The 13,101-nt window shown below is 43.1% G+C and overlaps 1 protein-coding gene across 1 annotated transcript in view; it reads right to left on the minus strand.

The window, feature by feature from the left end:
• The window catches only part of LOC142496680 (uncharacterized), a 35,103-nt gene that overhangs the window by 21,333 nt on the left and 669 nt on the right, over positions 1-13,101 (minus strand). Inside the window, exons 2-3 of the mRNA XM_075603432.1 lie at positions 3,511-3,666; positions 465-558 (exon numbers count right to left, since the gene is read on the minus strand). Coding sequence (XP_075459547.1) covers positions 465-558; positions 3,511-3,604 — 188 coding nt within the window. The 5' untranslated portion in view covers positions 3,605-3,666. The remainder of the gene's footprint in view (positions 1-464; positions 559-3,510; positions 3,667-13,101) is intronic.

Genomic DNA, 13,101 nt, shown 5'->3' on the forward strand with positions numbered 1-13,101 from the left:
AGCTCACTGTTATGCCTTGCCATCTTTGTTTCCATGCAGTTACACCTAGAACCTTGCTACGGATACCGACTACCCGCCTGTCTCCTGCTCTCAAACTCTGCTACGGATATCACAACGCAGTCTTCTCCAACGCACGAGCTCGGCCACGTCACACCCTACTACTCTCACCTCTCCAACCCTGACCCGGCTAACCACGACCACTCATCTGCATTCCGGACACAACTTCGTGGCCCCATGGTCGGTGTATATAAATCCCCACCTCGGCCTCGCGTTTCAGTCCAGTCTGCGGGGAGCACCCGTTACAGATTCAAAATCTTTGTTAAACATTTAATTAAAAACAACATTAGAAAAAGATGAGATGATGTACAGTAAAATTCACCAAGAATTATCACGAACGTAAAAACAGATTACGTTGGATTATGGGAAATATTGTGCTCATCATTATTTGATCTCTTTATGCTTACTCTGTGTATGGTTTGCATCCTTCAGTGGCAGAATGTGCATCTGAATATGTACCAGGGGGACACTTTTCACATACGGTGTCCCATTTGGCGGTGCCTGAAAAATGTTTAAAAAAAACCAAAAAGTTAAATTATGCATTGTATATTTTTTTAAACTGAAATCTGCGTTGAAATAAAATGGAATGGTCTTGTGGTCATGGCAAGTATCTCGAGTTAGAACAAAAGAAGCAGAGCACATTGGAAATGAATAAAAAATATAATTAACAAGGATGTGCCAAAGCTGACATTTAGGTCTAATGTCCACCTTGATAAGAGCAAGCTTTTTACTATAAATCCATCACAATGCCATCTACCCCACAAAACCCAATGGGAAGGTTCTTCCCGGCTATGCTGATTTACTCAGTGGTGCTTTTTAAGGGCTACAAAGCATTTTTAGTAGCTATAAGCAGGGAGTCACAATTACAAAACTCATTTTGAAGGTATCATTTCCATAGTTGAAATGCTGGGGAAATCAAGCCTTTTTTACACTCACACAGAACCCCTGCAAACTCAGAACCCAAACCCACCGCCCCATCTATATCTGTGTCAATAAGGAGTGATACTGGGGTTGTGATTTCTTGTGTTAGAACGAAAGACAAAAAGCCCCAATGCTACATCCAATATAACAAATTATTGTTATATTAGATTAAATAGGGTTAGTTACATTCTTTGGCCAAGGCATTTAACTAAATGACCCTCACTTATGAAAATCAAACATTAGTGGTAGTCGTAGTCTGTACAGCCCAGTACGTTCACACTTGGACTAGTATATCTGACTAGAGATCCGCGAATTTGCTTTGCGGATTTGGATCCTCCTCGGATCGTCCGGTTCCTTTGGTCCACGGATACCTGCGGATCAGTCTCAAAATGGGTGACCAGCCTTCGTCTGGTTTTTTTCCCCTCTATCACTAATAATTAGTGGTCGGATTGTTAAAAATGTGCACTCGTATTAAATCGACAGGTGGGGGATCTCTCTCTCTCTCTCTCTCTCTCTCTCTCTCTCTCTCTCTCTCTCTCTCTCTCGCAACTGACTGTGGAATTCGTGGATTGGATTCTTAAAAATCCGTGCGGATTGTGTCCAATGGCGGTTTTGGATTAATCCGTGTGAGGGGGTACCCAGGCCATTAATAAAGGTATTTGGTTCAGCTGGGTGCCCCTGAGCCATACTGGGGAATTGTGATTGTCAGCTCTTCAACCCAATCATGGCATGTAACTGCATTGGTAATAAAGATGTAAGTGTATTTTTACTGTTCCAGGAGTGCCAACCAGGGCGTGAGTTTCAGGGGTGATTTTGTGGTAAAATGTCAGGGTGTGTTTGAGTAGAAGGGGGCGAGTGTTGCGGGTTACCCTGAAACATGTACTCAGGAATCCCCCCAGATTCCTGAGGACATGAGGAACACAGACCACCAGATAAAATCCTCCCTAGAAAGCAGTTTGCAGATCACCGCCAAATCTCCCTGCTTCACCACAGACCAGAACAGTAAGACTGGGCAGAGAATTGAATTACATTCAAAGGTATATGCCCAAGAACCCCAGAACCCAGGGGGGGTTCAGTGTATCTCCCGCCAGGTATCAAGTGGCAAGAGTTATATGTGTTTAAGTTAAAGTGTATCATATGGCAAGGTTTCTCTGTATAAGTGGAAAAGAAAATGGTTTTAAAAGTACCCAAGGCTTATATTTTTATTAAAGTAAGGTTCAGAGGAAGTCATTCAGTATGGATAAAAATCCATTTGCATGAGAAACAGGGGCTACTCCACCCTCTAAGCTTCAAAGGCAATCCAGGATATGGAGGTGTTAACCATTTGTTAGCAAGGAGGGGGGGGGGAAGAGAATTTCAATAAGCCATCCTGGCAAATGGCTGCTCTGCCCAGACTGAGTGGTGCCAGGTAGAGGGGACAGGCCTCATATGCTAAGCGGCCAAGGTGCAAAGTTGGCACATGCCCAGAGCAGACTGAGAAGCACCTCTACCAGGTTTGCAAAGTATTGCCAACTCCGTGATAGGGGGAAGGAATTATTCCCACGGAGTAGATTGACTGCACGGGTTAAGTATAGAACTGTCTAGTGCATAAGAAACCCTGCAGCCCATGAGAAAGCAGTTCCATCATGTAACAAGATTCGTCATGCAGTGAAAGATCCATCCTGTAACCAGACTTAACATCGTAACTAGTAAGTGTATTTTTCGTTGTAATTGTAAATCAAGCTGTGTATGTTCATTCTGTAAATAAATCACAATTTATTTTATCTCTTGCTTTGCTCAATCAAAGGATCCAGGTATTTTGGTGTTAAAAATTCTGGTCTACAGTGACAATCCGTACGGTTTGAAACTGGAAAAATCCGTCAACGGATTCTCCACCATGGAACGAGTTTTGAATGGAAAGCCTAGGGAATTCTTGAAAATGAATTTTGACAGTTCCGCCCATCCCTATGACTAACCAAATATAGTTTTTGGACAAGGTCTAAATATCTTGGGTCATACTATGCAACCTCACTTCTCACCTCCACACTAGTGGACATCTTGGGCCTTTTTTTTACAAAGATGTGCTATTCCATAAGAGAACTTCTTTCCTGGAAGGCACCTTATGGCCTTATTCAAGTTGATGGTCCAAAAAGGGCTATATTTATTAAGCTGTGTTGCGCTATAACACACCTTCCATGCCGAAAGACACCTTATAGCGGATTCATTTCAATGGGCTGTATTTACTAATATGTGAGTAGCTCCAAAGTACTAGCCCCTTGCATACTCATTTACCATAACACCCTCCTATGTCTCTGTAACTGCTTCATACAACTTTTCACTTAGATTATAAGCTCATCCGGACAGGGACTCCTTTTCTTGTATGTTTGTGGCGCTTATTCCCGTTGCAGTATGTCTCATCATTTTGCCCCATGTATTACTGCAGTGAAGTGCTATGTACATGGATGGCGCTATACAGATAAGGATATACATACATTTTGTGTAGTAACATGGCTTAGTAAATATGGACCCATGTGTTTCATGCATACATATTACCTTTGTGCTTCACACCATATCCCGGCTCACATTTCTGGTGAGTGGTGCATCGTGCGCAGGTGGTTCCAATAGAAGTGGCACAATACAGACCCATCCGACACTCACAAATTCGCTGTGATTGAGTAGTACACTTTTGTATCTCTACAAGATCACTCTCTGTAAGAGAAGAATGTGAAGGACATAAGGACCACGAAAGGCACAATGCAGCATGTGCGAGAGGGGAAAATCAATGATGTATGTATAAGTAAGAAAACATAACAAGAAGAAAGAAAAAGAAGCATTTACTAAAATAGTTGAAATACGGTAAAAAGAATGCAGCAGCTCTGCCTCAGAGATGAAAATGAGGGGTATTTAAACTGTATCTACCAATACTTGCAGGCTCAACACAGCTACTTCCTCCTCTGGAAATATAACTTGACAAAGACCTAACCCACAGTAGGGGCTTCTCTGTTGGTGAGCGTAGTGTTAGAAAGCATTAGAGTAAAGGTTAAGGACTGTCATTAATAAACATTGAGAATTAGTTCTCTAGTTAAAACAATGTCGTCACACTTATTGTAGCTTCAAAATGCCACATCTTCAGATCAGGAAAAGGTCTCAAACACAAAATGCATTTTTAATAACACTGCACATAATGGGATTATTTAAACATGGGCAGGGCATTTATATACTGGATTACATAACCGTGACACTTTGGCTTTCAGCTATTAGGAGTGCCTTACGTGTGTGTGTGTGTGTATGTGTGTGTGTGTGTGTGTGTGTGTGTGTGCGTGCGTGCGTGCGTGCGTGCGTGTGTGTGTGTGTGTCTGTGTGTGTGTATACAGTGGTGTGAGAAAGAAAGTACACCTTCTTTGAATTCTATGGTTTTACATATCAGGACATAATAACAATCATCTGTTCCTTAGCAGGTCTAAAAATTAGGTAAATACAACCTCAGATGAACAACAACACATGACATATTACACCGTGTCATGATTTATTTAACAAAAATAAAGCCAAAATGGAGAAGCTATGTGTGAAAAACTAAGAACACCCTTACAGCTTCCATAGGAATTAAGATGCTAAGTAGCAGACAGGTGCTGCTAATCAAATGACCTTGATTAATTGATCATCAGCAAGTGTGACCACCTCGATAAAAGCCGAAGTTTTAGCAGTTTGCTGGTCTGGAGCATTCAGGTGTGTGTTAACACAATGCCAAGGAGGAAAGACATCGGCAATGATCTTAGAGAAGCAATTGTTGCTGCCCATCAATCTGGGAAGGGTTATAAGGCCATTTCCAAACAATTTAAAGTCCATCATTCTACAGTGAGAAATATTATTGCAAAGTGGAAAACATTCAAGACCGTTGCTAATCTTCCCAGGAGTGGACATCCCAGCAAATTCTCCCCAAGGTCAGATCGTGCAATGCTCAGAGAAATTGCAAAAAAAACAAGAGTTACATCTCAGACTCTACAGGCCTCAGTTAGCATGTTAAATGTTAAAGTTCATGAGAGTACAATTAGAAAAAGACTGAACAAGTATGGTTTGTTTGGAAGGGTTGCCAGGAGAAAGCCTCTTCTCTCTAAAAAGAACATGGCAGCACGGCTTAGGTCTGCAAAGTTGCATCTGAACAAACCACAAGACTTCTGGAACAATGTCCTTTGGACAGACGAGACCAAAGTGGAGATGTTTGGCCATAATGCACAGCGCCACGTTTGGCGAAAACCAAACACAGCATATCAGCACAAACACCTCATACCAACTGTCAAGCACGGTGGTGGAGGGGTGATGATCTGGGCTTGTTTTTGCAGCCACAGGACATGGGTACCTTCCAGTCATTTAGTCCACCATGAACTCGTCTGTATACCAAAGTATTCTAGAGTCAAATGTGAGGCCATCTGTCCGACAGCTAAAGCTTGGCCGAAATTGGGTCATGCAACAGGACAATGATCCCAAACACACCAGCAAATCTACAACAGAATGGCTGAAAAAGAAAACAATCAAGGTGTTGCAATGGCCCAGTCAAAGTCCAGACCTCAACCCGATTGAAATGCTGTGGCTGTACCTTAAGGCCTCAGGCATGGTCAGCGCGACCCGTGCTGAGGCGCGCTGCTGCTCGGCACTGAGCCCCTGCAGCCGCAATGAGAGCGGCTTTAGCAGGGGCTCGTGCACGCGTCCGCACGCTTGGGGAAGCGTGTGTCTCACGTAGTTTTCATTCAAATTTGGCAGGGCCGGTCACGTGAGCGGTTCGCCCAATTAGGGCGAACCAGCTCCGTGACGTCACTGGCCTGCCCCCAGACCCACCCCCGACACGCCCACAGACGGCGCGCTGTGTAAGGCCAGGGAAAGCCCCGCTTTCCCTGAGCCTCAGCACGCCTCCGCCCGCATTAATTCACTATGTCCCAGGCCTAAGCGAGCTGTGCATAAACAAATGCCCACAAACCTCAATGAATTGAAGCAACTGAAGCAACGTTGTAAAGAAGAGTGGGCCAAAATTCTTCCACAACGATGTGAGAGACTGATAAAGTCATATAGAAAACGATTACTTCAAGTTATTGCTGCTAAAGGTGGTTCTACAAGTTATTGAATCATATGGTGTACTTAGTTTTTCACACATGGCTTCTCCATTTTGGCTTTATTTTTTTTAAATAAATCATGACACAGTGTAATATGTCATGTGTTGTTGTTCATCTGAGGTTGTATTTACCTAATTTTAAGACCTGCTAAGGAACCGATGATTGCTATTATGTCCTGATATGTAAAACCATAGAATTCAGAGGGTGTACTTTCTTTTTCACATGACTATATATATACAGGCATACCCCGCATTAACATACGCAATGGGACCGGAGCATGTATGTAAAGCGAAAATGTACTTAAAGTGAAGCACTACCTTTTCCCCACTTATTGATGCATGTACTGTACGGCAATCGTCATATACGTGTATAACTGATGTAAATAACGCATGTGTAACAGGCTCTATAGTCTCCCCGCTTGCGCACAGCTTCGGTACAGGTAGGGAGCCGGTATTGCTGTTCAGGACGTGATGACAGGCGCATGCGTGAGCTGGCGTTTGCCTATTGGGCGATATGTACTTACTCGCGAGTGTACTTAAAGTGAGTGTCCTTAAACCGGGGTATGCCTGTATATATATATATATATTATGTATACAGACAAAAACACAAATAGTAGCGCTAATTGAGTATATATGTCACATATTATATTCATATATATAAACTACTCACGAATATTATAGTATACTGAATTAGCGTTACTATTTGTGTTTTTGTTTGTAAGTCTCTCTAGCCCTGTAGCAGCTTCTAGTTACTATCACAACTTAATAATATATATTCACAGTCACTATGATGAATTCCACCGCAGAAAGGTTTAGCAGGTGAAATGAATTTATATCTAATATACTGTAGATGCTGCTAAATCAAAAAGTGATCCAGATATGAAGGGAAACTTTTTTAAATGAGAGAAATGTCTTAAGGACGAAATGCACGCAGGTGGTTGGAAGGGAGCAATGGTTGCAGGAACACCCCAAAAATAAAATACAAAAAATGATTGTGCGGTATATTATGATATTAGAGACAGAGGGAAATCTTGGCTCTATAGATTGCCTACTTACAACAAGTAGGTAGAAACACAGCGTATGGATAGACCAGATTGTATATTGCAGACCGCAATTTGCAGGATCCCAAGCGGAATAAGTACATATAAAATGTACACATAGCGTTTACTTTTGAGGTATAACGAGCGTCAGTGGAAGAACCTCTGGCTGTAGCAACTCCTGGTGATCCTCGTCGGATCGCGATGAATGGCGTCTGACGTCACTTCCGGCGCAAGGGTGACGTCTTCTGGTCCGGAACACACAGGGGCTAGCAGCAACAAAGGGACCGCAAACTCGGCACCTTCGCCTTCTAGGCAGCTGTGCATACTGCAGGAGTCTTGGAAATAGCTCTACGCGTTTCGCTGTGTAGACCACAGCTTCCTCCGAAATGCGTCACTGGTTGGGCAAGGTGTCCCTCCAACATTACATCGCCAAAAAAATCATACCAAGGGGGTTAAGAATCCTCAAAAAACGTTATTTGATACGGATGAATTGTTTTTAACTAATTGGCATGAGACATTAGAACAATGTTCTTTATCATTAATGAAACTTTTAGTTCTCTATAGAGAGGAAAAACTTAAATCACTTGGAACAATTATTGAAGCAACCCAACCCAAACCCAAAATGAGCTCAGGGTTCACTCGCGGACCCAGAGTTTATTAGACTTGAAACACTAACTAACATCAAAATTGAAACCGTTGAGAAAGATATAGTAGAGAGAAAGAAAATCAATCTCTCAAGAGACAATGAGGACTATAGTAGCGGTAAAGTTATGAATAGGAAATGTAGCAATATTCCCCCCAAGGAATATCGGTATTCCTAAAAAAAAAACAATGAATTTTTTTTACAACCGTAGAAACTCAAGGGTTAATCCCACTGGGGAAGTTTTTGAGGGACGTATTCATTCAGTTGATGAATCATCTGATAATCTAGATCAATTTCATACCACCAATACATTTGAAGCTCTTTCAGATCTGAACCCTTTTGCCAGATAGAACGAACTTTTAGGAGCACAATCAGCACCAATTATCACAGATCCGGGAGCCAGGTCCAAAGATTCAGTTACATTTATCAAAGGTCATCCTAACAAACCCTCTACCTCTTTTTTAGGAAGCGGTCGAGCAAATCTATCCACAAGGATGGGAAAAAAACATATCCACTATGGGAGAAGCAGCATCCCCCACCAAATGCGACCAAGGGAAGAAAAAGAGGAGAAGAGGAACAAGAGCAGGGAGGCACATACAGCAAAATAAGGTTAGAACACTTAGGCCTCGGGCATGGTGCCTCGGGCCGCGCTGATCCGCGCTCCTGCTCTGCCTTGCCTGCTCAAACTGGAGCTTTTTTGTGTCCTGGCAGACGAGGCAGTGAGCGCGCTTTGGGAGAGGGGCGGGGGCGAGGCGGAGGTGGGGCGGAGGCGGAACGGAGGCGTGGCGGGAGGCGGGGCTAGTCCCTTGCTCCCATTGTATGTGAGCGGTCACATGACCGCTCCTCCGCTTCCCTGGGCGGCAAATTTTTAATTTACCTGTCTGCTCAGAATTTCTCAGCCTCCGCACGCATGCAGAAGCAGCTGCTCAAGCCGCGCTGATGTCAGGTGCAGGGGGTAAGTGCATCGGCTCAGCACGGCCTACCGTACTATATCCCAGGCCTTATTGAGGTTCCAGAACCTAGCAGCATGTACAATCTTTCCACTCATATCTTTACAGTACAACAAACACTACTCCTTAGCAAAGGTTTACATGTTGCCCCAGTTCCACACCTCTGACCTTTGATCTATGTGTGGATCGCAATAGTTTTGTGCGGAAACTAACTCAGAAACGTTATTTTTCCATTATGTCCATGAAGGGACATTATGAAATAATACTAGAGTTTAATAAAAGGAACTCAATTGCCTGAAGACTCTTACTGAACTATTGGGAGAATCAACTCTACATGTAGATTCACAATCTTTATTCTCATATGACCATGCAGTTGGAGAAAACTGGTTAGACTATGTGGAGGACTCCTTTCCGCAGGGTATACAGAAGTTCATACTTCATTTAAACCTAAATCACTGTTCTACCCATACCACTCAAAAGGGTGTTATATAGAGACCTTTTATATGCTTGTATTACGCAATCTAGAAAAACTCTGTATGGAATCACCATACATTTAAAACAATCTAACAATGGGTGAAACTAAGGCACTCAATGAGTTTAAACAATTGGATAGCAGTATCATCATTAGACAAGCTGATAAGGGGGGCGGCATTGTACTCAAAAATCATGAAAATTATATTATGGGGGCTCACAGATAACTATCAGATCAGATTTCATACATTATACTTCCAAGTGATCCAACATTAGCCTATCAATCTGAGCTATGCTCTTTATTGAAGCAGGCCTTGGAAGATAAATCAATAACAAAATATTAATTCAGATATCTATACAGGTGCGCCGACGAGTATTCTAAAACTTGCCTTAAACTTGCCTTGGAAAATCAGGGGCTATCACCAACAAGATCCAGGTACATGCTGGGTACATGCTGGGTACATGCTGCAACATTTCAGTGACATTTCTGCAGAGACTAATGGCCCATCGCATTAACACAGCATGGGTCCCTGGCAGTCCTATTCAGTTTGAATGGGACTGCCAGGAACCCCCGCTGTTAATCCGATAGGTCATTAGTCTGTCTGCAGAAATGTCAACTGAAATGTTGCAGCATGTACCCAGCATGTACCCAGCATGTACCCAGCATGTATTTGGGTCTTGTTGATGATTGCCCCAGATTTGTTTTAGAATACTCATAGGCACTACAGTATGTGCAAAATCCACGTATTCAGATTTTCTATTGTCTTCTGAAGGTGCACAAGAGCCTTGAGAATCCTCCAGGGAGGCCCATCATATCGGGGGTGGAGTTGATGAGGCCGAGTTTTCCATGTATGTGGAGCACTTTTTACAACCTTATGTGGTCCAACTTCAGTCATACCTTAGGAACACGCTCCACGTCATCCACTCCCTCTCCTCCATCAAATGGAAATCAACATGTTGCTCCAACAAATTTTCTGATTTTCATCCTCCCATCTTACTTTTGGTCATCATCTTGGTCTTTTAATCTCTCTTAGAATTTAGACGAGTGCCATCTGTGTCCAACGATGGTAATTTCTTCTTGCAAAATGTCTGGCCCACTGCCATTTTAATTTCTTCAACTTTGTGATGATGTCACAGACTTTTGGTTGGGTTTGAACCCATTAATTATTTTATTTTTCATATATATATATATATATATACACACACACACACACACACACACACACACACACACACACACACACACACACACACACACACACACACACACACACACACACACATCTATGGTGCTGTTCCTCTGTTCATACTCCTCAGTACCTCCATGGCTGCTACACCTATCCCTCTGTGAACCCAAGACGGCGGAGCAATGATCCTGTTATTTTCACCATTGGCAGATCACATGCGGTTCATTGTGCTGCCCTGGACTCCTGGTCTAAGCTGCGGCTAAGTATTCACTGAGTTTTATTTACATACATTCATTAATCCTGATTGGATTGTAACCGACTTTTACAAGTGTGGAGCTTTTTCCTTGGACATTGTTTTTTGGACTGCATCCTGCGTAAAGGTTAATCACTACTCTGCGAAGTATACACAAGTTCTGTTACATACATCAAGTGCTATATCTATTATGCCAATCATTTGATCTAATCTGGTCTTATTACACCCTTGTGAGTGCATGCTCTAGACTGATGGCTCTGTATGTTCCACCAGGTTATTGTGTTAGGCAGGCCGGTCATAGTGGTGGGAGGCTGATTGCTGCCTCCACACCCTCTATCTTATATTTTCCATGTCGATTAAATTCATGGTTTGTTATCAGAGGATATCAATTACTTCTGTATCTGAGGGTGTTAGCTATATTGTCACAGTGGTGTGGATGCAGAAAAAAATCAAACAGAGGTGTACTGCAGCATAGTTACGTATGCTCTTAGGAGGAATATAACAGGGGTCCTGCCTAGTGCTCCCACTCCTACGCGTTTCGTCCAGAGACTTAAACTTGGAGTGGTGAGGAGGCTAGAGCAGGCAGCTGTTTAAGAAGGGGAAATTTCACGCCAAAGAGAGAGAGAACAGCTGATCACACTCTCAGCTGATGGGGAGAGGAGAGGGGCACTGCGTATCAACCTGACACGCACTTGGTTAGCACTGACTTCCATGTTCGTGCTGCGCATGCGTCTGCGCATGCGCATTGAATGGCTGGGGGTTTAGTGTAATTGACGGGTACAGAAATTACTGAAAAACCCCAAAGCCAATACCAAATCTATACATCTCTGTCGCGCAGGCTACACAGCATGCACACATACTCACAATCCTCCACATTCGCACTGCACACGCATCTGCGCATGCGCAGTGCACACCCAGCAGTCCAAGTGTGGTTGACAAGTGAAGCAGCCCCAGAAAAGCCACCCTGAACCAAACTTTATTTTTAAGAACAAATACTTCCTCCAAAAGAGAGGGACCGCAATGGGTGCCACCTGCACGCCCTCCTATGTCAACCTCTTCCTGGGGTGGTGGGAGAGGGAAGTTGTCTTTACAGAAGACAACTCCAGTCATACAAGGTGTGTTTTGCTGTGGGTGAGGTACATTGATGATGTGCTTATCCTCTGGCGTGGTACCGCCAGGGGGTTTGCTAGTTTCATCGATGTACTCAACAAGAATGACCTTAACATTAAACTCACCTTTCAGTCCAGCAAGACCCGAATTTAATTTTTTGAATTTTTTGCCTTCAGCATTGGACCAGGGGGGGGGGCCTTCAGACAGATATTTTTCGTAAAGGGACAGCCACCAACTCAATACTTCACGCAACAAGCTTTCATCCATCACATCAGATTAGAGGCATACCCACTAGTGAATTCCTCAGGTTAAAGCGTAATGTTTCTTCCCCGAAAGATTTTTTCTGCATCCACACCACCCACCACGATTTAGAGCAAGTAAGCTACTATATGGCTGCACTCACATCTAACACTCCATGCTTTATGTTGTGTTTAAGTGTACATACCTTATGTGGCTAGCTGCTTACTCAGGGTTTCAATGCTCCATCTGCATGTCTGGGATATTTTATGAGTTACAACTTACCTCATATTTTGGGAGCTGTTCCTCACAGGTTGTTATTATTCTCTGAGAATTACTTACGCAGTTTAGTATGGAAGACATTGGCTTTTGACTTATATGTTGAGTTAGATATATGTACTCAAGCATTTTCACGGCTAGTGTTTTCTTGCTGTGAATACATTGTGTTCCATATGCCTCTATGCTAGCTACTTTCACTGTTGGTGGATATAGGTGATAGTGTGTTGCACTTTTATAGGATAAGTGGCCACTGCTGTGGCTCACCCTCCTTTTATACAAGTGTTTACTGCAGTGTCCGTGTCAGGGGTCCATGTCATATTTTAATCATTTCGTACTGTTTTCTTTTTTTATGTTTTTGTGTCAGCTTAATAAATTGTTTATTCATATATTTGGTACGCTTGAGTGCTCTTTACGGGATCCTTTCCTCTGTTCTTGTTCTATTATCTATTTCCCGTGAGCACCGCCGGATATGGTTACTATAACTTGATATACCGGCTTAGGGTGACCTTTCACATTTAACAGTGGATGCGAGGTTACTCTTTCTTTGTTTTATATATATATATATATATAGACTTCCATGTGGGAGTATCAAAGTTAATTAGTCTTGCTATGGGAGGAGGAGAGAGCACAAGGGCTATCAGTCTTCCCCATAGGGGGAAAGCATGCCCACCCCAGGCTTAGGCCTGAGGAACACCAAGACTCAAAACCCTCTACTACTGGGGTATGCACTCTCCATAAGTCTGGGACTTTGGAGAATCTACTCTGCTGCATGAAGAGCTGCAGTGATGCACAATAAGCCCTTGTTCAATATACCTCTGCTTGGGTGTCAGTTCCTGGGCAGGAGGGGTAAGAGGTGTTGTGTTGGGAGCT

The sequence above is a fragment of the Ascaphus truei genome, chromosome 6, assembly GCF_040206685.1.
Source record: "Ascaphus truei isolate aAscTru1 chromosome 6, aAscTru1.hap1, whole genome shotgun sequence".
Classification (NCBI taxonomy): Eukaryota; Metazoa; Chordata; class Amphibia; order Anura; family Ascaphidae; genus Ascaphus; species Ascaphus truei.